Source organism: Ctenopharyngodon idella, chromosome 22 (genome assembly GCF_019924925.1).
Source record: "Ctenopharyngodon idella isolate HZGC_01 chromosome 22, HZGC01, whole genome shotgun sequence".
Classification (NCBI taxonomy): domain Eukaryota; kingdom Metazoa; phylum Chordata; class Actinopteri; order Cypriniformes; family Xenocyprididae; genus Ctenopharyngodon; species Ctenopharyngodon idella.
The window spans coordinates 14,236,738-14,260,103 of record NC_067241.1 but is presented as its reverse complement, the minus strand read 5'-3'; the positions used below and the strand labels follow the sequence as shown (position 1 = coordinate 14,260,103).

The 23,366-nt window shown below is 37.8% G+C and overlaps 1 protein-coding gene across 3 annotated transcripts in view; it reads right to left on the bottom strand.

Moving 5' to 3' along the window:
• Window positions 1-4,727: 4,727 nt before the first annotated feature.
• Window positions 4,728-23,366, bottom strand: part of LOC127505237 (cadherin-11) — a 75,389-nt gene continuing 56,750 nt past the window's right edge. For 2 of the 3 annotated variants that reach the window (XM_051880648.1, XM_051880649.1), the window contains exons 6-14: window positions 21,861-22,042; window positions 17,702-17,958; window positions 15,660-15,796; window positions 14,879-15,000; window positions 12,987-13,104; window positions 12,059-12,385; window positions 8,959-9,163; window positions 7,133-7,499; window positions 4,729-6,981 (exon numbers count right to left, since the gene is read on the bottom strand). In XM_051880648.1, the coding sequence (XP_051736608.1) occupies window positions 6,085-6,981; window positions 7,133-7,499; window positions 8,959-9,163; window positions 12,059-12,385; window positions 12,987-13,104; window positions 14,879-15,000; window positions 15,660-15,796; window positions 17,702-17,958; window positions 21,861-22,042 (2,612 nt within the window). In that variant the 3' untranslated portion in view covers window positions 4,729-6,084. Of the gene's footprint in view, window positions 6,982-7,132; window positions 7,500-8,958; window positions 9,164-12,058; window positions 12,386-12,986; window positions 13,105-14,878; window positions 15,001-15,659; window positions 15,797-17,701; window positions 17,959-21,860; window positions 22,043-23,366 lie in introns of all 3 variants that reach the window. The other variant, XM_051880650.1, reaches the window with a different exon arrangement.

The following is a 23,366-nucleotide window of genomic DNA, read 5'->3' as shown; positions in this document are numbered from 1 at the left end:
CCACTAAATAAATTACTTTTTCATATGATAAACATTTAAAAACGTGCAAGATGAGACGTCATAGATATATTAATGGCTTTTGAAAGAAATAGTTCATTTTATTAAATGTTTATATTCTCAATGCATTAAAGATACACAAGCTGGGAAATATTCTGACTTATCAAAATTTTATGATTTTATATCCAATACATGCAGGGACCTTTTAACATTGATCATTTATGGCTTTAAAACACCAAGTCTCATTATTGTAATGCACACTCGTTATCCCGTTATCCAATGCTGTTCCCATTATAAGCACTTAAAATACAAAAATAAGTATACGACTATGACAGAGTCAATGTTTATGTCAATGTTTTGCGTTCCCCCTAGAAAATTTGCGTTCACTCGCATCAGCATGTCCTGTAGTAGGCCTACAGAGCCCCTAAAGGGACATGGTGATGGGGAAAAAATTAAATCTGAGGAAAAATGATGTCAATGCTTTTGCGTTCTCTCGTAAATGTTTTGTGTTCCCCAAAAAACTCGCAAAACCTTTGCGTTCCCACAAGAAATTTTGCCTTCGCTCTAAAAAAATTGGAGTTCTTAGCAAGCAAACGCAGAGTTTCTCGGGGGAATGCAAATGCTCTGCGAGCGAACGCAAAAGTTTTGAAATATCTTTGATAATCTATGATAATCGACAGCACGTCACAGATTGAACCTGGAAGATTTATTTAACCAAACAGACATTAAAATTAACATGCGCGCAATTGAGCTACTGTACAGAACCTGTTACTATGATGACTGAAATTAAAAATGTGCGCCAGTCAACAGTTATCATTCATAATTGAACAATTATCTTATAGGTGAATTACGCACATTTTAGTGAGTTATGTGATTCCCAGCCTCTAACCCAGAGAAAAACAGGTCCAACTCCACCTGAATATATGTTATAATATATGATATATAATAATAAAGATGATGTAAATATGCAAAAATTTATGTGGAAAAACTTTTTTTTTTACTTATAACTTATTTAACAGTGTTATTTTAGTATCACTGAGGTACTATTATAGTTTATATATATATATATATATATATATATATATATAATATATATAATTGAATTAGTTTTTATTTTTGTATTTTCTGCTTTCATTTTAATTTTACTTTTAAAAGCACAAATGATATTTCAAAAATCCTTGTAGTTCAATCGCTTTATCACACAAATCTATCTTATGATTTCACAAGACATGACACATAAAAATATCTAGTTCAGTCATGAAACTCTAGAAGGCACAGGCTGATGGTCCTTTACATGCAATCTGCAAGCAAACACATCATTACCACATGGCACAAGCTGACTGGCCAAATTTTTTATTTCAATGAAATGAATGTACTATATTTTAGTTTTTTTTTTTATTATTATTTAATGGTATATTTTATGGTACTAAATTATATTTACACTGTAGTTATAATCCATTTATTTACTTTTTGAGCATATACCTGAAAATGAAATTACCAACTTAAACTGTCAGAAATCTTGAGGCTTTAGAGCACAAGACTTAATTTTGATCTCTTTTCAAAGATGACACTTGGCAAATTATTGCTGAAATGAAAAAAGTTTTAAAAAGTTAACTTAAAAAAAGTTACAGAATTTTACGTTTATTGTTATGAAAATGCATAAAAATACTATTTTCAGTTTTTATATGAAATATATATTTTCAAAAACATGTTTTACTTTGAAACTGAAAAAAAAAAAAAAAAAAAATCCAAGCCATATTTTTAAACTAGTTGTGTTCCAAATTTGAGGTTGATATCTCAAAAAATGAGCTTTCAGTAAGATTGGATGGAAGTAGATGGAATTCCTCTCCCATTCATTTCCAATGCGCTCATTTTTGGAGCACAAGTGTGACTATTTTTTTCAGGACTATTTAATCTTTTTGAATCATGTCCATGATTTTATTATGTGTTCACATAGGAAGTGCCAAAACCTTTACAAAGTTTTGTACAATTCTGATGAAGTAACAAATTCTAAAAAAACCAAAACGTAATTTTTTTCTGTCAAAAGTGACCGAAGAGCACCAGAGGGTTAAATAGTCTGGTTCAGGTTTGCTGTCAGCTAGTCCTGCAGTTCCTCTGAACCCCTCCAACTCCCCCTGCCTAGATCTGCTACAGGATTTACATGTCTATTTATGCAGCAGCAGCACATCTTACATGCTCACAGCAGCGACTCTATGTATCTATTGCCAGTAGCAAGTCCGTACAGCGTAGCATTAGTCTGGGCCACTAAGACAAAATACATTATACTGCCATATTCAATAACAAGCTAAAACTATTCCGAGATTTGTCATGATTGAACTACTCTTATGATGCTTGTGTGGTGCATTTCGTCCTTCTGAGAGCCTGATCACAGCAAACTTTCACTTTTAACGTTTTACTGAAGAAATGAAGTCATATGTACATACTTCTTTGCATCCACATTTACCAAATTTCACTGTACACCATTTATTGAACATCAGATGACAGTCCATTATTAGTTTGACGAGAGACCATACAACACACTGGAAAATTCACAGGATCTTCCTGCTGTGGTTTTAGGTTTGAATTCCACATTTACATGAACAGGTTCAGATTTACATAAACTCTCAGGTCCAAAAAAAGCTTGTCAGTTCTCCAATGATATTTACATCTGTACATGAGAACGCTAACAGCGTACAGGACAAAAAACTATATTAAACATGATCACATTCAGTTCAGAAGTTCATTGTCTCAAAGTTTCAGTTGCATAGGTCTTCCTTAAAAACTGAAAGGGTTAAAGAAGTGCCGGTGGCAGGTGAAGCTAAACCAGACAAAGTATCCTGACTAGTGAACAGAAGAAAACCAATCTAAAAACAGATAGAAGTAAGCCATGCGCAGATCGTCTTTATGCAATGACGTGTGTGTGGTTGCGGTGACCTAGTAAAAAAACTAACCATTTTAAACAGTTTAGCTTTCTCGCTATGAAAATCAGTGTGAGAGAGCGTCGTTGCCTTATTAATACACAAGCTTCAATATGAATTTGTCAGAGAATGTACATATTTAATGAGACCTATTTTTCAAACAATACCGCTCGCAGGGCTGAAATCAATATTTCAGAAATGAGATGTTTCATAACTTTGAGTTGTCACGCCGACGTGAATTATTAACTTAAGTGTAACACGAGAACACTGAAAGAGCCGACTAAGACGTGCTGCTAATGTGTGTGTGCGGAATGAGACGGGCCCTATTTTAGTGGATTCCCCACCTCAGATTTATGCTGTGACCTGTGTGTTTAAAGAAAAATCAAGTCAAATCACCACTTACATATAGAGCGCATTAGTGCCCACACAATTTTTTAGGGGCGTTGGTTCCGGAGGTATTTTTTTCATTCATTTCTCCCATAGGGATTTTAAAAAAAAGTGTCGAAGTGAATCATAACATTAAAAACCTTGATTTGAAGCAAAAAAGTATTTGAAAATCGAACAAAAATAAAAGCTCAGGACTGCGTACTTAACGGCTTAACTACAATCCTATGAAGCAGTGGGCAGAGCTAAAAAAAACTCTTTTGGCAAAATTTGATTGTGGCGACACTCTAATTGGTGGAATTTCTGTACAGCATCATGGGTAATGTAGTTTTCACCATGAATTACGCTGTTAAACACAATTATTTTAAGAATAAGTTGAAATAATGCGGGCTTACAGCTTCAACAGAAGCAAATACTATAGATCAGGGGTGGCTAACGGTCCTGGAGAGCCACAGTCCTGCAGAGTTCAGCTCCAACCCTAATCAGTCACATCTGAACAAGCTAATCAAGGTCTGAAGAGTTGCTATAAGCTATAGGCAGGTGAGTTATTATCAGGGTTGGCGCTAAACTCTGCAGGACTGAGGCTCTCCAGGACCGGAGCTCGCCACCCCGTTATAGATTAACAACCTTCTACAGTATGTCCGTCTTTAAAGGGTTAGTTCACCCAAAAATGAAAATTCTGTCATTAATTACTCACCCTCATGTTGTTGCACGACCTTCGTTCATCTTCAGAACACAAATTAAGATATTTTTGATAAAATCCAATGGCCCAAATGAGCCCTCCATTGACAGCAAGATAATTAACACTTTCAATGCCCAGAAAGCTACTAAAGACATATTTAAAACAGTTCATGTGACTACAGTGGTTTAACCTTAATGTTATGAAGCGACGAGAATACTTTTTGTGCGCCAAAAAAACAAAATAACAACTTTATTCAACAATATCTAGTGATGGGCGATTTCAAAACACTGCTTCATGAAGCTTTGAAGCTTTACAAATCTTTTGTTTCGAATCAGGTGGTTCGAAGCGTGTATCAAACTGCCAGAGTCACGCCCCCCAGTGGTGAACCATTGAAATTTCAAAACACTTATGATGTAATGAAGCCTCGTTTACTGAAATCACGTGACTTTGGCAGTTTGATACATGCTCCGAACCACTGATTCGAAACAAAAGTTTGAAGCATGATTCATGAAGCAGTGTTTTGAGATCACGCATCACTAGATATTGTTGAATAAAGTTGTTATTTTGGTTTCTTTGGCATACAAAAAAGTATTCTCGTCACTTCATAACATTAAGGTTGAACCACTGTAGTCACATGAACTGTTTTAAATATGTCTTTAGTAGCTTTCTGGGCATTGAAAGTGTTAATTGTTTTGCTGTCAATGGAGGCCTCACTGAGCCATCGGATTTTAATTTGTGTTCTGAAGATGAAAGAAGGTCTTACAGGTGTGGAACGACATGAGGGTGAGTAATTAATGACAGAATTTTCATTTTTGGTTGAACTAACCCTTTAAAGGTTTCCCTATGGAGAAAATGAATGGCATTTTTACTTCCAGAACCCAACTTTTAGAAAAAAAGGTTTTTATGTAGTACTCTAGGAATCTTGACTCAAAGAACCATTTATGCCAAAAAGGTTCTATATAAGGATAAATGTCTTAAATGATTCCACCATACTTTCATGTTTAATGGGTCATTTCGAAATGATTAAGTATGTTTATGAGCTGTGTAATTCATAACATTCAATTAAAATTAAAAAATGAATTTAAACAAAATTAATTAATTAAAAATAAATCCACAAAATGACCCATAAAAGATTCTAGGTATGAAGCACCTGACAGAACCCTTTAAGATTCCACATAGAACCTTTTCTTCTAAGAGAGCAGGTTGCATTAACTGAAACATTTCTGTTATTTATGGAATTTTAAGAACACTGACGAAAGTTCTTCATCATTTCTTGCATTTTCTTTCTTCACTAACCACACAGCAAAGGATTTTAATAGTTATCAGAAGAAGAAAAGGGGAGGAAAAGCTTTAAAGTGCTCTCTTGTTGGAGAGAAATGAGATTCCAGGTGTAATTCAGTGTTGCTATTGTTAACTAAAACTTAAAAAAAAAAAAAAAATAAAATATAAATATTAGATAAAAAACTTAGAAAGGTTACTTATTCAGGCAAATAACTGAAATATATTTAAGTTGATTTAAGCTGAAGTACTAAAATGACAAACTAAATCTGAAAAGTTCAAACTTAAGCTAAAAAAATGAAATAAAAAAACTAAAAATATAAAAATACAAGCTAATTCAAACTATTAATAAATACTACAACAGTATATAAATAATAGCACACTAAATTAACATAGAGAAATAATTTGATACATAATCAGATATTGTTGAATAAATTAAGTCATCAGACTGTAAAAGCGTTGTGTCTGCTGTCTTTTTCACAATGCGAGAGCAGAAAAACACTTGTTAATGCGGTGTATAAAAGTCTGAAACCACAATGAAAATCTGAGATTTAAACCAGGAAATAAATAAAAGATTTATCAATATAAAGATGAGCTTGTATTTTACAACTCAAGCCCTGCGTGTGTGGCTGGACGCATGTGAAACTGAGCGAGTGACTTACATAAGACCGTCTGCTCCTCTAAAACACTGACATACTGGTTTTTGGCAGGTCCATATAAAATTCCCTTTGTCCGGATTGTGCTCATTGGCTCCTTTCAGCACTTATTGCTTTTGAACGCTCACGATGTGACATCACATCCTCCCTCTTTGTTCCCATTTCCTCTTTAGTGTCTCTTTCTGTTTTGCGTTCGTTCCATTTCTTCTAGGTTTTCCTCCTCGACCCGCCGTGTCTCGTTCGATTCAGTTGTTTTGTCCTCTTTGCTCGTTTCTGTCTTGTTCATTTCCTCGTGTTCTTCATTTAAAAATTCACCCTCGTGCTTTCTGTTATCCTCTTTTTCCTTCGCTCGTTCCCTGAAAATATCAAGCAGCCTGTCAAACTTGGGTCCCCATTCCTCAAATCTGTCTTTCTGTCCCTCTGTATCTTTTTCGGCCTCGCTTTCGAGCGAGCTGAGAGACGTCGCCTCAGAGCCGCCCCCCTCCAATCCGTACGTCTGCAGCGAGTCGTATGGCGGCTGCATGGGGTCAAAGGTCACCAGGGCTAGCCGATGTTGCAGGAAGTCGCCCATTCTGTTAGTCAACGAATCGCCGCTTGCCTTTTCTGAGTTCGCTTGTCCAACCTTCCCATTCCCCAAGCCCCACTCCCTTTCATACAGCCCCGCCCCTCCTGGGAGGGGCATCACTAGGTGTGGCACATAGTTCTGCCCGCCCACCCCGTACAAGCCCATTAGTCCAACAGCTTCTGGGTAGAGAAGCGTCGTCCCGGGCAAAGGTATCCCTCCGCCGCCCCTCAGCAGAGTACCTTCCATCGTTCTGAACGGCATCTCCGTCGTGACGAGGCTGGCTGTGCTCTGGCTGGTGCTGATAGGCGTAACGTCTCCATTCTTGTCCAAAGCCGAGGCGGGGGTGGAGTCATCCGTGGTGATGGTGGAAATGGAGGCTCGTGTTGTCAAACAGTGAGGGGACGACTCAGGTTTATGGCCCACTGAAGAGCTGGAAGCCTCCGAGCAGGAACCGCTCTGACTAGAGCCCTTCACAAACAGAACCTGGTCTGAATGAACAGACTGAGAGAGAAAACAACAGAAAATGGTGAGGAACATCAAATATTTAAACCTCAGGCAATTTTAATAGCTTATACACTACCATTGAAAAGTTTGCGGTCAGTAAGATGCTGTTGCGCTCTATAGGATTGTCATGTGATAAATGTTAGTTTACCTGATCCTGGCTGAGTGTGTGACTCTCAGAGATGACCTCACTTCCTGTCTCGCTCTCTTTCGGAATGCTGTCGGTGGATCCATGTGCTCCTTTATGTTCTGATCCATCCCTGCTTTTGTCAATAAACACGGAACCGGATTCTAAAGGGCCGCCGGACTGGCCTTGGCTGCCGGGGAGAACATATGCCAGTTTGGCGAGGTCCAGCCTGGAGTTTAACGGGCCGAGTCTGTTTCTCGGAGCTGGAAGGGTCTGGATGCTGTAGCAGTACCGTCCGTAGAGTGGTGCAGAGACGGGACGGCGTGGGTCCAAACCCAAACTCTGACTCCAGCTGAAGGTTCTGACGCTGTCCAGGTTATCCTGAGAATACCTGTTATAATAAAATAGAAATTGAGATGAAAATGATTTAATTAGTTTAGCATATGGAATCCCATTTCTGCCACATAAGAAAAAAAAAATCATAATTATGAAGTTAAAAATATGACATGGAATTTAAACTTTATCTCATAATTATGACAGTATCTCATAATGTCGACTTGTGTTGAAAATATGACATAAAAAGAAATAAGATAAATCATAATTATGACAAAATTTAAACTTTTTAACTCATAATTTTGACTTAGTATGTCATAATTTCAACTTTTATCTCAGAATTTCGAATTTTTATCTTTTTTTTTTACCTAATTACGACTTGTCTTATTTTTTGACTTGTCATAATTATAACTCTTTGTTAATTTCAACGTTCTCAAAATTATGACAGTATCTTACAATTTTGACTTTTTATCTCAATTATGACAGTTTGTCGAAAAATATGAAAGAAATAAGATAAATCATAATTATGATAAAATGTAAACTTTTTAACACATAATTTTGACTTTGTCATAATTTCAACTTTTATCTCATAATTACGACTTTGTGTCTCATATTTTGACTTGTCATAATTATTACTTTTTGTCAATATCTCACACCTATAACAATATCTTACAGTTTTGACTTTTTATCTCATAATTGAGTTAGTATCTTGAATTTTGACATTTGTCATAATTATGATTTACCAATGCATAATGGTTTATTTATGTGGCAGAAATGGGCTTCCACAGTTAAACCTTTGGGCTAGTGCAAATATTGCATAAAGCTTGTGTTTAATTAGGAAATACATCACCAAATTCAGGAAAACTGCACAGCTCCAAGCATTTAATGGGGCTTTTAAAGGAAAACTGCATTCCTACTATTACACCAAAACCAGATGCTTCTAAGTTACCAGTAAGTTGTTTTGTTTCAATTAAAAGATTTGTTGTAGTCCCAGTGGTAACTGCTGATGCAACGATTCAAAAACTGTCAGTGGTATCTTTAAAAATAGTTGCATGTGAAGTACTTTCGTCAACCTGCCCAGGAGTATTACAATGACATCAAACAGGAATATGATGGATAGAGGACTAGAACACCGTGTGGGTTTGAACACCATAAATATTAACTAGATGAACTTTGCACTGAAACAGCTGTCAGATTTGCATTGTGAAGGCTCATTAAATCACACACACACACCACTGAGTACAGAGCCCTCATTAATCAGATAAACAGTTAACATCATTTAGTGTAACTGAACGCCTTTAGAGTAACAAGAGATTCCAGAGACAGATAGACAAGTTTGTGTTTGTCGTGAATGTCAGCCGAATGATTCACATGTCTAATAATATAATATGCCATTTTCTAAGCCAAATGTCAAGAAATGACATGTGATTTGAAAGATCAGATAGTGCCAGCATTAAATCAGGGGCGATTCCAACGATGAAATGAGACGTCTATTTATGTGAGCATCAAACACTCACATATTCTTGCTGTCTCGAAGGCGTTGTGCCCTCCGCATGCTCTGGGGGGCGCTCTTCAGGGTCGCGATATCGAAAGCGGCCGTGTCCGCCTCCCCGCCTCCCTCGTCATCATACGTGATGATGTTCTCCCTGATCTCATCATCCTCCACAGGAGACTGAGTGTCCCGTTTCTGCCTTCGCAACGATAGCGAAAGTGCAGCTACCACTATTGGACAGAAGAGAGTGAGAAAAAACACGTTATTGCCTCTTTCCATGGATAAAGTCATGCATTAAATTTAAGCATTTGACTGACACTTATATCCAAAGCAACTTGCACTGCATTCATTTTTTTCCCCAATTCATGCATTCCCTGGGAATTGAACCCATGACCCTGGTTTTGTTAGAGCCATGCTTCACTGTTTAAGCCACAGGAAGATACAGAGGCTGAATAGGGTACAAAATAGACAATTTCTTGTTTTTCAGTAAATAATCTGTGTAAAGAGGTGCGTAACCTTCAGAGATTGTTCACAGTCAACCTTAGGAAGGTAAACATCTTTTTTTAGATAGCTAATTAGTGGAGATGCACCGATGTATCGGCCAACAATCGGTATTGGCCGATAAAAGCTATTATTGTCACTATCGGCTCTTTTTGACCCTATGAATCACCTGTATTTCAAGCCAGGGTTTTTATTTTTATTTTTTGCATCAAACATTATTTGTAGCGCCTCCCATCCAGTAATCGCAAAAGGCTTTGTGCTTTGTTACTTCTGATAAAAATAAAAGTTTCAGTTTTCAAATTCTGTCCATTTTATCATGAAATTCAAACAATAAATGGCGTTTTGACGCTCTTAAATGTGACGTGACAGATCTCTGTAATGCCTCAGCTCAGGCGGCAGCTCGGAGCGTGAGTCTTTTCTTCCTCTTAAATACAAGTTATGTCTCGAAAAACATGAATGATCATCAGAGGTATGTTGAAAGATATAGCCTAGTACAACTCACCAGAATGTATCACGTCTCATGTAATCACTTTATTTGTGTTTCAACCGCGGAAAGACGTCAATAAAACAGCTTGTGAACAATATGTCAAATCATGTTAAATTTACCTCAGGAATGTTTCACATTTCCTTAGCTATCTATATATATATATATATATATATATATATATATATATAAAAAACCACCAGAGAGGAGCTTATTTACTGTTAATTATGTTTGTGTAAATATGCCATGAAGACAACAAGTGAAAACTACCTTATGTGATACTAAGTTTTATACAAACATTTCAGTTTTCATTTGAGTGTAATTATTATATCTGAAAATAAACAGCAGCTGAATATAATACCTCTGTTGTTAATTGTAACCACTTATATTGTAGTCTACCAAATGAGAGGGTTCCCTGTATAGTTTGCAACATTATTTGGGAGAGATTTTTTTTTCCTTAAGAAAAACCAAACTATCGGTATCTGCATCGGCCGATATCATTCTGAATAATCGGTACGGCAGAGAAATTTAGTATCGGTGCACCTCTACTAATTAGTTTTAAATTAATTCGTTTTCACTATAAATAATGTGTGCAACTGTGCATTGTGTTTTAACAGTGGAATATTTTCCCTTTAATTTTTCAGACATAAAATAGTTTTAAAACCAAAAATTATTGCAAGACTGAAAGGAAACACTGCCATATGGCTACTCTGTACCACAATGGAAAATAATACAAAATCTCCTTTAACTAAATTAATATTTATTTAATCAAATCAGTCATTATCAATATTTATTCAGTATCGTTCCTAAAAGAATAAACCTTCAACCTTTTAAAGGAAAACCTGCATCTAGACCAGAACAAATATACTATATCAGGTATTCAAAGTTACCAATATGATTTGTTTTAGTTTTTAACTTCTGATGCAATGATTCAAAAACTGTAGTTTAAAAATAGCCCTAAAAAAAATATATTCAAAGATATTTGAGAAAAGCGGGGGAGGGCACATTGCCATACGGCAACTTTGTACTACAATGGAAAATGGTTCAAAAACTATTATTTCATCTTAAAAATGATTCATTTATACTTTACTAAATTGACATTGCTTTAAAACTAAAATTGAGTGAATCATTATCAGGGTTTCTTCCATGTCGCTCCTAAATGCTTTTTCCTCACTGTTCATTTTTCATTTTTGACTGAAAAGAAAAACAAAATACGAATGATAATTGTGTTATTTCTGCAGAAACGCAATTATATCATGGTAAACACTTCCAAGAAAATGTAATAATGTAACTGATGCCAATATCTATAAAATTCCCAGTGAGAAAATACATTAGTGCGGTTCCAATTTCAAGCAATTTTTCCATTATGCTACAGTTCATGCTTTCTAAATTTTCTGTAAAACTATGTTAGATAAAGTTGATCACAACAACTGTTAACAACAACAACCAAATAACTTAACGAAAATAATTATTTACATAACAAAATGTGTTTAATAAAGCAATTTGTGGAGCATTTCAGCAAGGGTCCATGGAAAAATGACTCCTAGGAGTTCTGAAGGAGTAACGTGGTTTAAAAACAGTATATTATAGTTATTTAAAAGACTGCCCTTTTATTTGCAACAAAGTTATTATTATGTTGGAGGTGAAACAGTGAAGGAAAATTATATGTTGCCATATGGCTACACTGTAAGACACCGAAGTGTATTTGTAGAAAATGCCTATTCCACCTCTCACTTAGTGGGGTTTGAGTGTTCAATGTCATTTGGGGTACCTCGAGGGAGGGAAATGGTTGTTCCGCAATCTCAAAATGCCATACGATGCCATCAGCACTCATCAAATGCTATTTATTATGACTGACTTAGTGCAGAAATCAAACCCAAACATGTTCATTAGCAAGCCCAACTGACAAACAGAGCAGAAACAATGAGACAAGTTGGCGGAAAGTTTGAACGACCCACAAAAACTTACATATATGGAAGCAGCAATTTTAAGACACGCCAGGAGGCAATGGTGGATGAAGACAGGGAGTGATGGACAGATGTAGCAACAACACATCATTAAACCAGCCGGGTGTAGAGGTGGAGCGAAAGGTGAGCAGCAATCATAAACCTGACGAAATGGACTGAAAATCAAAACTGACCCAGAAGAGTTGATGCACAGGCCAGGATCGCCAACATGGCGGCTGAGCTGATTCCCAGCAGGGAGGAGTTTGACGGTAAAGGCAAACACACCGCTTGCCTCTCCCAGTCCGGCACAGATGGTTTATCCTTCTCGTCCGTTTGTTGTTTTTGTTCATCTGCCCACATGCCTCCGTTTTGGCACGGACACACCGTAACGGTAATCGTTCCTGTGCTGCTGAGGTCTGACACACCGTCACGGAGCATTATGGGTATTTTTAGAGCAGGTAAAGAGGAAGAGCGAGGAAGAGCCTTCAGGGATGACAAAAGCACCAAACTCGCCGTGTGGTCTGGAAGCAAAAGAAATGGAAAATAAACAACCATCAGTCATGATTTGGATTTGTGTGAGTATGAGAAATAGACACAAATATTCATATATATAATGCAATATAAATGAATTTGTATGCTTTTATATATATATATATATACACTAATTATTTAATAATTAAATTTGTTATATTTATACATATAATACATTATTATATTATTATTACATCATATCTTATTTTATATAAAATATACAGATATTTTCCTCACACCAGATTTCTCAAATTTCTCCTTTTGTGTTCCACTGCAAAAAACAGCATGCGGGTTTAGAGAGAAATGAATGATGAATACATTTTAATTCTGGGGTGGACTATTCCTTTAAGCAAATTAGAAATCAGCAGATTGAAGCAGGGAACAGGATAAATGAGCAAAATGAAAGAAAGGATTGCTAGAGCACAGAGAAGGGAGTTTGCTGTGCTCATCGGAGCAGAATGTGACAAAAAAGATAAATGGATGAGCGTAATGAAGGAGGATATATGTCTGGACAGAGACCGGGAGGGAGATGAGGAAAACTGATGGGGAAGAAAAGACGGATGGATGACAGGAGATATCTGGAGAGCGCACCTCCTCGCTCTCTGATGGAGAAGTTGAGTGCACTGCTGGACTCTGCGGGAATACTGAAGTGGATGGGAGAGTTGGAGCTGCTTTGGTCTTTATCTATCGCTCGAAGCACCTGCACCACCTGAAACGCAAATGGAGAAAAGACTGATACAGTGATTTGCACAAATAAGTCAGTTTTTTTGAGACTGAACAGCAAGGATTACCGGTCTAATGTAAGGGATACAAACCGGCATGGGAGGCCATCTTGAGGCCAGGGGATGTCAGGTTTACTCGCACCGCTCTTACTAGCTAGCCTCCGTTACACTCACCCCCCTAAATCTCACTCCCATCTGGGTCACGGCACCAATGTAACCCCTCTGGTTCTACTCATGCCACTCCAAGCAGGATTCAAACCGGCATTTCCAGCATGGGAGGTGGGCATGCTAACAAGGACACTAAGGACCACAGCCTCCAGCGTCAGTTGCCAGTGCACCTCTTGGGGCCAGGGGAGTGAGGTTTACTCACACAGCTCTTACTAGTTGGCCTCCACTACACTCACCGCCCTAAGCCCTACTCCCATCTGGGTCACGGCACCAATTTAACCCCTCTGGTTTTATTCGCACCGCTCCAAGCAGGATTCGAACCAGCATTTCCGGCATGGGAGGCAGGCACACTAACAAGGATGCTAAAGACCACATCCTCTAGCATCAGTCGCTACAGCACTGCTCCAAGTAGGATTCGAACTGGCGTTTCCGGCATGGGAGGTGGGCACGCTAACAAGGACCACAACCTCCAGTGTCAGTCGCTAGTGCACCTTTTGAGGCCAGGGGAGTGAGGTTTACTCACACCACTCCAAGCAGGATTCGAATCAGCGTTTCCGGCTTGAGAGGTGGGCACGCTAACAAGGACACTAAAGACCACAGCCTCCAGTGTCAGTCGCTACTGCACCTTTTGAGGCCAGGGGAGTGAGGTTTACTCACAAAGTTCTTACTAGCTAGCTTTCATTATACTGCATTATCACTCCACAAGGGTTTTGTGCCTGATGAAGACTGGTCGAAATGTTTCTCTGTTTATAAATACATTTTTGGAGCTGTTTGGAGCTTCAGTGTGCAGACGTTATTATTCTTTGTCCATGATTTGCACAAATGAAGTCAGTTTTTTTCAACTGAGCAGCAAGGATTAGAAGTCTAACACACCACGTCATGTTTAGGCTGACTCACTGTGCACTGGCATCAATAACATCAGTCAGTTAAATCGAAATGTTGCTGTTCTGAAATGCCTTTGTTAAAATCTCTTTAAAACATAGCATAGGGCCAGCTTCATCCATAGTAGTTTGGCCAGATATAGAAAGTATTATAAATAAAAGACAGACAATGTGCAGTCAGCTGATCATTAGTGCAAAATAAACCCTGACAGGGTGATCAAAAATAGGTCTCACCCTGAAGGGATTTATTTTGTGTTAATTATTTTAATATGCGAGAAGGAACAGATACAACAACCATAAAGCTGGCACAGCTAATATAGGACACTGTTGCCTGGAGCAGCGATTAATTATACTAAATAATATTTTAATGCAAAATGCTGCTATTGACCAATCAGAATCAAGCATCTCAGTCAATTATATTAGAAGAACTGTTTAGTAACTTTATCATATTGCTTTGCCACCATTTTCTAAAGCCTACATCACAAGAGACGACATGCATTAGTCATTTTACCGTTAACGGGTGTTATTAGGCAACAATTTATTTTATTTATTTCATTTTGTCTTCAAATTTATTATATAGATTTTATTTTTGTATTTTTCTTGTTGTTTTACAAGTCTTTCCTTGTAAGTGGGCGCTTCCGGGCCAGAATAATCTTTTAAAGCGCACCACACTTCATTATTTGCAGGCTTCAGAGGGTCAAAGATCACTGACCTGTCCTGCAGCGCTGGAGTCACACACGGCGGTGTTGTATTGTCGATCCAGCTCGGGGGCGTTGTCATTGAGGTCCAGTGTCTCTATGGCAACTGCTACTCTGGTAACTTGGTTGGGGCTGTCTAAGAAGGAGAAAAGAACAGCATGATGGGAACTTCTGAGAAGTACACTATATAAAAAAGCAAGGGAGTTAGAAATCAAAAGCTTTTAAGCCCCAAGTAGGTCAACTAAATCTTACTGACCATGAAACAGAAGCTAACTCCAATCTGTCTGGTTACTGTTCTCCATACGCTCTTTGCTCTTTTGGGACATAAGGTTACATCACAACCAGAAGTGGCCCGAACGTCATCGTTCGCTCATCTGATGTTCTGAATATGACATTATATAAAGCCATAACAGAGCCACACTGACTTATCGCACTCAGAGCGTGTGTCTAATATGAAAGTAATTACTGAATATGAGCTGAACAAACCCACTCCAGTCTCAGAGTCACTGCTGAGGATGCAAGATAGTGTTTTATGAGGGCCAACGGGGAGCTCAGATGGGCGACCTTGAGCTCGGGTGGACCAGACTCAAAAGCAATTTGAGTTTTCATTCTATTATTCTTTTCTCTTCCCCTTCTGTTTGCGCGTGTCTCTGCCATGAGCTTTCATGTCCACAGCCGCTGCAGAAGTAATAGCTTTCCTGTGGCCCGATTTCACGCTGCTACCTGTGTGAAATTGTCAAGTGCTCAGAATTGATGCAATGTCCCTTTAAGAGTGGAGGCGAGGAGTTCTGGTACCTCTCTGTGTGGCGATGACAGTAATGTTATGCCATTGCTCCTGTTCCCGATCCAATTCCATCGCCGTGGTGATGAGACCATTGTCAGAAGCGATACGGAACAGCGCCTCAGGGTCTGACTCGGGATCAATTGAGTACCTGAGAAGAAATGGACAGGAATAAAAAGAAGGAGGGCAGACAGATTAGAAGATATAAAGGAGCCAGTACATCAATAACCCAGTTAAGCAAGTGAAACGGAGCAGGTTAACTGAAAACGGCCCACATACTTCCTGTGAAAGACAGAAGCATGATGCAATATTTATAACTAACAACTAATAATGTAAATACTGTATGTGCTGTATGGGTAAAACCTGTCAAGAACATGTCCAGGTGATATTTCTACGCAAAATCTATAGGAAGAAAACTAGATCTCATTCTCATTACTGTAATGCAAAAAAACATTTAACTGTGGGCACGTTTGTCCTTGAGGACGTGTAGAAAATAAACACTTTTACACTCCCACTGCTTGTTTTCTTTCTCTATGCACAGTGCATTTACATGCTTTATGTTAGAATTGTTATATTTTTTCTTAGCAATAATTTTTCAGAGCCAAGAATTGTCATTGCCATCACATCTCAATATAGAGCATTCGAGGGTGGAAATTGATTTTTTTAATCCTTAAATAAACAATTAAATAATACATTAGTTTCCTAAATACAATTTTCCATTTCAAAATTCCATATTTTTCTAGACCATATTTAATATAAATGGTTCATACAACATATTAAGCATTATATTTGGTATATAATAATACAGTCATCTGTAAATATTTTTATTTTCTCTGTTTTGTTTTTCATTGGTTTTCTCAAAGTGATAGTATGCACTTATATGATGAGACGCTTTAAAAAAAACGCTAAAACACTTTATAACCTCCATATATTCACCTCTGACACATCAGTTTAATACTGTAAGTGTGGTTTGATGTTGCACGATCACCAAACAGTAAAGTACAGTCTGAGTGAAGCTCAAAAGAGACTCGCTTATGGTAAAGAAAAACTGTTTTGCTAAATGAAAATGTGCACATTGAATTCATTCACTAAATGATCACTAAACATTTGCCATGAAAACACTCTGCTTGTATGATAAATTCATTTTTAGAAATTCTTATTTTTATATCTTAGAAAATTTAAAATTGAACATTGAAAAAGTGCCAATAGTCTGGAAATACTCTGAAAATACTATTCCATACTTTTCCAAATGGTGTAGGAACCTTAATATTTTCACACTTTTTGCATAATTGGAAATGATGCACAATAAAAATATTCTGTTTAAAAGGTTTTATCTTTGTCACGTTTCATCCTTATCTCGAGTTCTTTACTGACTCTTACTGAAATTAGCCAACACAAATCTCTGATAAACCTTTTTTAGTGGCAAAATAGTGGAAATGCGGAAAAAAACGCATAGTAGTCATGGCTCTTTTTTAGATATAGTTTTAAAAATATATATATATTTTTTTTTTAATAAATAATTTTCATAATTTCAAGTCTAGGAAAATGGGTAAAAAATAACAAATACAATTTATTGCAAAACTAGCATAAAAAATGCATGGTGAAAAGATTCCAAAATAGTTTTAATGTGGCTTTCATATAAAAATAAGAAAAAATTTCACAATGTCTATGCAACATAAAAGTATAATTGAAGAATAATAATTTATGCTGATAAATTTTATATATATAAAAAAAAAAACCACCGTATTTACAGAAATGAGATCTCAGCTTGACAATTAAGAATAATGAGAAATACAAACAAAACAAAACAAAAAACTGACAAGTAAAATGTGCGAATGCATTATGGTAATGAGAATTTGGGGGAAATGTGCTTAATTGTCATGAAAATAATGTTAATGTGCAAAACAATGTAACATTGTCCTCATTTTCTTTATGCAGAATATTTGTATTTTTCATTAATTTTGGGGTGAAATGTGTTCTTGTGAGATTCACCCATTTACTTGTATATATAAAAGCAAACCACACTGAGTAAACAAGCTAAAAACAGTGTATTTACTTTATGTTGTTACTGAGGCCTGTATCCGGGTCCACGGCGGCTACTCTCCCCACCACACATGCCGGAGGACAGTTTTCCGACACATCCAGTCGGTACCGAGAACGGGAGAACCTCGGCGGCTCGTCTGCATTCAGAACCGTGATGCGCACCATAGCCCGGTCCTTAAACGGACCTCGTCTGAGGAACCGCGAGTCGACGTTTGGGTTTTGCACCTCCACTGCCAGAGAGTAGGTGCTTCGCCTCTCATAGTCCACAGCCTGGTGTTGAAGATAAAAACACATCCTCATAAAAGACTCATTTATTGAAACTCACACTCACCATCTTTCTTTATACTGTGTTTTGGCACCAGGAAGGCGCTCTAAAATATCTTTTCATTTCAGTGAGATGTTGAAACTCCCACATACAGTACACTTCTTTCATTTCTGCACCTCAGTAGATTACAAAAAAAAAAATATATATATATATATATAGATAGTCAAAAAAGCAATGTGTTTGGGTTTCAGCACTTCATAACTTAGACTGCAGGGCTTGCTCTGCTGGTATTAAGATGGAAAGAAGTCATAGATATGGTTATATTAACATCCATAACTGCTTCAGAACTGAATTAGAGGTTATGGATGCACTTGTGACGCTGGACACGATAAGATTGGAGAACCGTAGGTGTCCACCACCAAGTGTCAGAAGATACGAGCGATGTAAAATAACAAGACACATTTTAAAAGCCTGACAAGAAAGTAAATGGGGTCTGTTTTGATGTCATGTCGACTTTAAAGGAGGCGTCAAGGAAAACGGGAGAGACATGAGCACATTTGACCAATCATATTTACATTACATAAAGAGAATTTAAAGGTGCAGCAGTAGCGAACGATTCTGACTACCGAAGCTCAATTTCATGCATTGTTGCATTCTGAAATGTATGCATGAAAACACTGGCCAAGAGTTTATATCTGCATTTGCATTTTTTTCATAGTTTCTGGCCAAAAAGGTCAAAGAGAGAGAAGAAAATAGTCATGAAAAGTTAACTAAAAAGACAGACAGATAGATGGATAGATAGACAAATACATAAATAAATAGACAGATAGATAGATAGATAGATACAGTACAGACAGACAGACAGACAGATAGATAGATAGATAGATAGATAGATAGACGGATACATAGACAGACAGACAGACAGATAGATAGATAGATAGATAGATAGATAGTATGATGGACAGAGAGACAGATAAATATACAGAGAAACCACTTTCCTTTGAATTTCCAGACAAAATAACTTTATCATATACTGTTACTGTGAAATAAAATTACTTGTGTCGTGATACAAGATTTGGGTCACAACGCCCACTCATAACTAAGAGTATAAGTGGACTTCAGGGAAAAAATAAAACATTGCAGAATTGTAGAATATAGCATGTGGTGACAGTGTAGAAATAGTGTGCAGTGGTGTAGCTGTACTAGGAGCAGTGGGCATGAGGAGTGCTCAGAGCCGCTAACACACATGAAAAGCTCTGTCACTTGAACTACAGCCATGTGTTAATCAACATCTCCACTCGCTTCCTCTCCCTTGTTACTCAACAGCATTAGTCTCTCTGCACTCTTCCTCTATCTAATTTGCTTTTCGTATTCACTCTTTTTTCCTCCTCCCCCCCATGTCTCTGACTCATCTTGTTCCTCACAACCTGCTCTTTCCTGTTTTCCTTTCTATCTGCGTCTCTCCTCGTTCTGTTTGTTCTGGCTGTGTCTTTAACTAGCACACATACCTGTCACTGAAGTATTGAGTTTAGTGGATGGGTAAAGATCTCTCACTCTCACACACACACACACACACAGGTTTGTTTTTGTGAATTGTGAGGACATTCCATAGGCATAATGGTTTTTATACTGTACAAACCGTATTTTCTTTCGCCCTACACCAACCCTACCCCTAAACCTACCCATCACAGGAAACTGTGCACATTTTTACTTTCTCAAAAAAACTCATTCTGTATGATTTATAAGCCTTTTGAAAAATGGGGACATGAGGTAATGTCCTCATAAGTCTCCTTGTAATACCTATGTCATACCCATGTCATTATACAAATTTGTGTCCTGATATGTCACAAAAACACGCACACACACACATATATCTGTCTTTATAAGGACTTACCAGGGCAGAAAATAGCTTGCTATTCATTTTCCAGTTTGCTTATTTTGATTCGGCTAAAAGGTGGAATCTCTTCTCTTTTCAATTAGTTACGCGTGACTTGCAACCACACAAAGTCCTTTTATATGAAATCCACATTTTCAAACCTTGCAAAGTTTGTATTTAAATAAATGGCTGTCTGTGTGCGCTGTGATGAGGTCTCTCACGGGGCCGCAGGTTAAATTCTCTTTCCACTGGCACTAATATGCATGTTCGCTGGCAGACGTTTGCGGTGCAGATTATCCTCATTTACATTTGAACTCAGAGTCAATTTAACTCGTTTGCGATTCATTCTGCTTTACCTTCTTTCTTTGTTTTTCACTCTGCTCACTTGCTATTTAAAATAAATACAACAAAAATACAATTAAAGCAGTCATTTTTCTGAAGAAAAGTACGAAGCCAGTGCAAAAAACTCATTACCACAATGCTGAGGTATTGTGGGTGGTTGCCAGGGTGTTGCTATGCAGTTGCTAAGGTGATCTGTGCGTTTTTAGCATGTTGATTTGTGGTTGCTAGGTTTTCTAGGTGGTTTAGACTAGAGCTTTGCTATGCGGTTGCTAGGGTGTTCTGAGTGTTTTTTTAATGTGCTGCTATGTGGTTGCTAGGGTGTTCTGGGTTGATACCAGGGTGTTGCTATGCAGTTACTAAGATGTTCTGAGAGTTTTCATGTTGCTTTGAAATTGTTAGGGTTTTAAGCAAATTTTTAGTGCACTAAATAGCTGCTAGAATGTTCCTATGTGGTAGCTAGGGTGTTCTGAGTGGTTCCCAGGGTGTTGCTATGCAGCATCTGAGGTGTTCTGTGTGGATTTAGAACATTGCTATGCTAGGGTGTTTTGAGCATTTTTAGCATGTTGTTTTGTGGTTGCTAGGGTTTTCTAGGTTGTTTAGACTAGAGCTTTGCTATGCGGCTGCCAGGGTGTTCTGAGTGTTTTTTTCAATGTGCTGCTATGTGGTTGCTAGGGTGCTCTTGGTAGATACCAGGGTGTTGCTATGCAGTTACTAAGATGTTCTGAGTGTTTTCAGCTGTTGCTTTAAAGTTGTTAGGGTTTTCAGTACATTTTAGTACACTAAATGGTTGCTAGAATGTTTCTATGTGGTAGCTATGGTGTTTTGGGCTTTTGCTAGGGTGTTGCTATGCTAGGGTGTTTTGAGCATTTTTAGCATGTTGTTTTGTGGTTGCTATGGTTTTCTAGGTGGTTCAGCATGTTGCTTTGAAATTGTTAGGGTTTTCAGCACTTTTTTTTAGTGCACTAAATAGTTGCTAGAATGTTCCTATGTGGTAGCTAGGGTGTTCTGTGTGGTTGCCAGGGTGTTGCTATGCAGCTGCTGAGGTGTTCTGCGTGGATTTAGAACACTGCTATGCTAGGGTGTTTTGAGCATTTTTAGCACATTGCTGTGTGGTTGCTAGTGTTTTCTATGTGGTTTAGACTAGAGCTTTGCTATGTGGTTGCTAGGAATCTCTGGGTAGATACCAGGGTGTTGCTATGCTAAGATGTTTTGAGTGTTTTCAGCATGTTGCTTTGAAGTTGTTATGGTTTTCAGCACATTTTTAGTTCACTAAATGGTTGCTAGAATGTTGCTACGTGGTAGCTATGGTGTTCTGTGTGGTTGCCAGGGTGTTGCTATGCAGCTGCTGAGGTGTTCTGCGTGGATTTAGAACATTGCTATGCGAGGGTGTTTTGAGCATTTTGCTGTGTGGTTGCTAGGGTTTTTCAGGGTTTTTTTTTGCACTTTTACATTGCTATGTGGTTGCAAAAGACATAAAAGAATGTCTGTGGAAAAAAGAGGACAAAAAAATGACATATGCTGTGTCCGAACCCACTCACTCATTCACTATTCATGCGGTTTTCACTGTTAAGAGTACAAACTACTAACAGTTTTGAGTCAGATACACCATAAAATTGGATTTGGTTCTGATTTGGGAACGCATGGAAGAAAACAACATTACTGTAGGTATTTCTGTTTCACCACTCCCACCTTGTTTAACAAAATCACTGCCTCTTGGTTCAATCCAGTTATGTTGAATGTGTCCCCTGCCTCTCCGTCCACGATCGTAAAGTCCATCCGTGCGTTTTCACCCAGGTCTGCATCTGTTGCTGAGAGACGACCGATCTCCACCCCGGGAACGGCCAACTCAGACACGGAAAACGACCACATACCTAATGGAGACAGAAATAGGGAGGGTGTAGTAAATAATCAGGCAAAACATGGCGATAACATAATATTAGAACATCACCATTAATCTCATTACATAAAAAGACACTGCAAAGGAGGCCATGCCTTGTCTTTTGTTCACATAGACATTTTTTTCTGCAGTTTAATAATAACAGGCTTTTCTGTCTTTGTGTGCGGCGGCTATATCATGGGCCAAAAATAAAACAAAAAAAAGAAAAAACCTGCCTGAGTCTGTTTAAACCTAATTAGAGACAGCAAATAACACAGGCAATCTACTGCATTCCATAACAGAATGAAAAGTGTTTCTCATCTCACACTGGAGACACACATCATATCTTATACCATGATCAATCACAATAATAAAAACAAATGTGTTGCCAAAGGGTTCTGAGTTAACTTTTATTTGGATACTAGGGTGTTTTGGGTGATTGTTTACTGGATCAAGTCAAAAGAGTGATATTCTGGTCCCTAAATATGGTTTGGGTGCCGCTACAAAGTACGTCTGATTTTTTCCATCCGCTTTATCATCCACAAGGAAAAAGTCATTTGTCTGACTGCTTACAAAAAGTAACAGCGCACCTCTTCTCAACAAGACATATGGGGTCATTTATCCATAGCATAGATAGATAAAAATTCCAAAACACTGAATGTATTCGACTAAATTACTAAATATTTGATAGTGTGAGTCAGCCCATTGCACTGTATGGAAGTGAGGTTTGGGGTCCACTCAGTGATCAGAGCTACACTAAATGGGACACACACCTAACAGAAGCCCTACACACAGAATTCTGCAAATTATTCTAAAACTACAAAGAAAGACACCCAATAATGCATGTAGGGCAGAATTAGGCCGATTCCCATTGATTATTAATATGCAAAAAAGATCCCTCAAATTCTGGATGCATCTAAAACCAAGTCCCACAGAATCGCTATATTTTAAAGCATTACAAACCCAAAAACTGAACACCCCAAGACAAAAAAAAAAAAGTCAACTGGTTCTGAGACTTACTAACCTGACTAACTCTACTGACACTAACCAGTCTCAGAACAGCACTGCTTCTCATCCAAACATCAAAATAAACCAAATTATCAAACAATCTAAAAATACATATCTGGAACATTGGGATCAGGAAACTAAAACACAAAGTAAATTACAATTCTATCGAACTCTAAAATTAAATTATGAATTTGAAGAATATCTCCAGAGTGTCAAAGACACAAAGCAGAGACGGATCCTGACCAAGTACAGGCTCAGTGAGCACAGTCTAGCCATCGAGACTGGCAGACACAGAAAGAGCTGGTTACCCA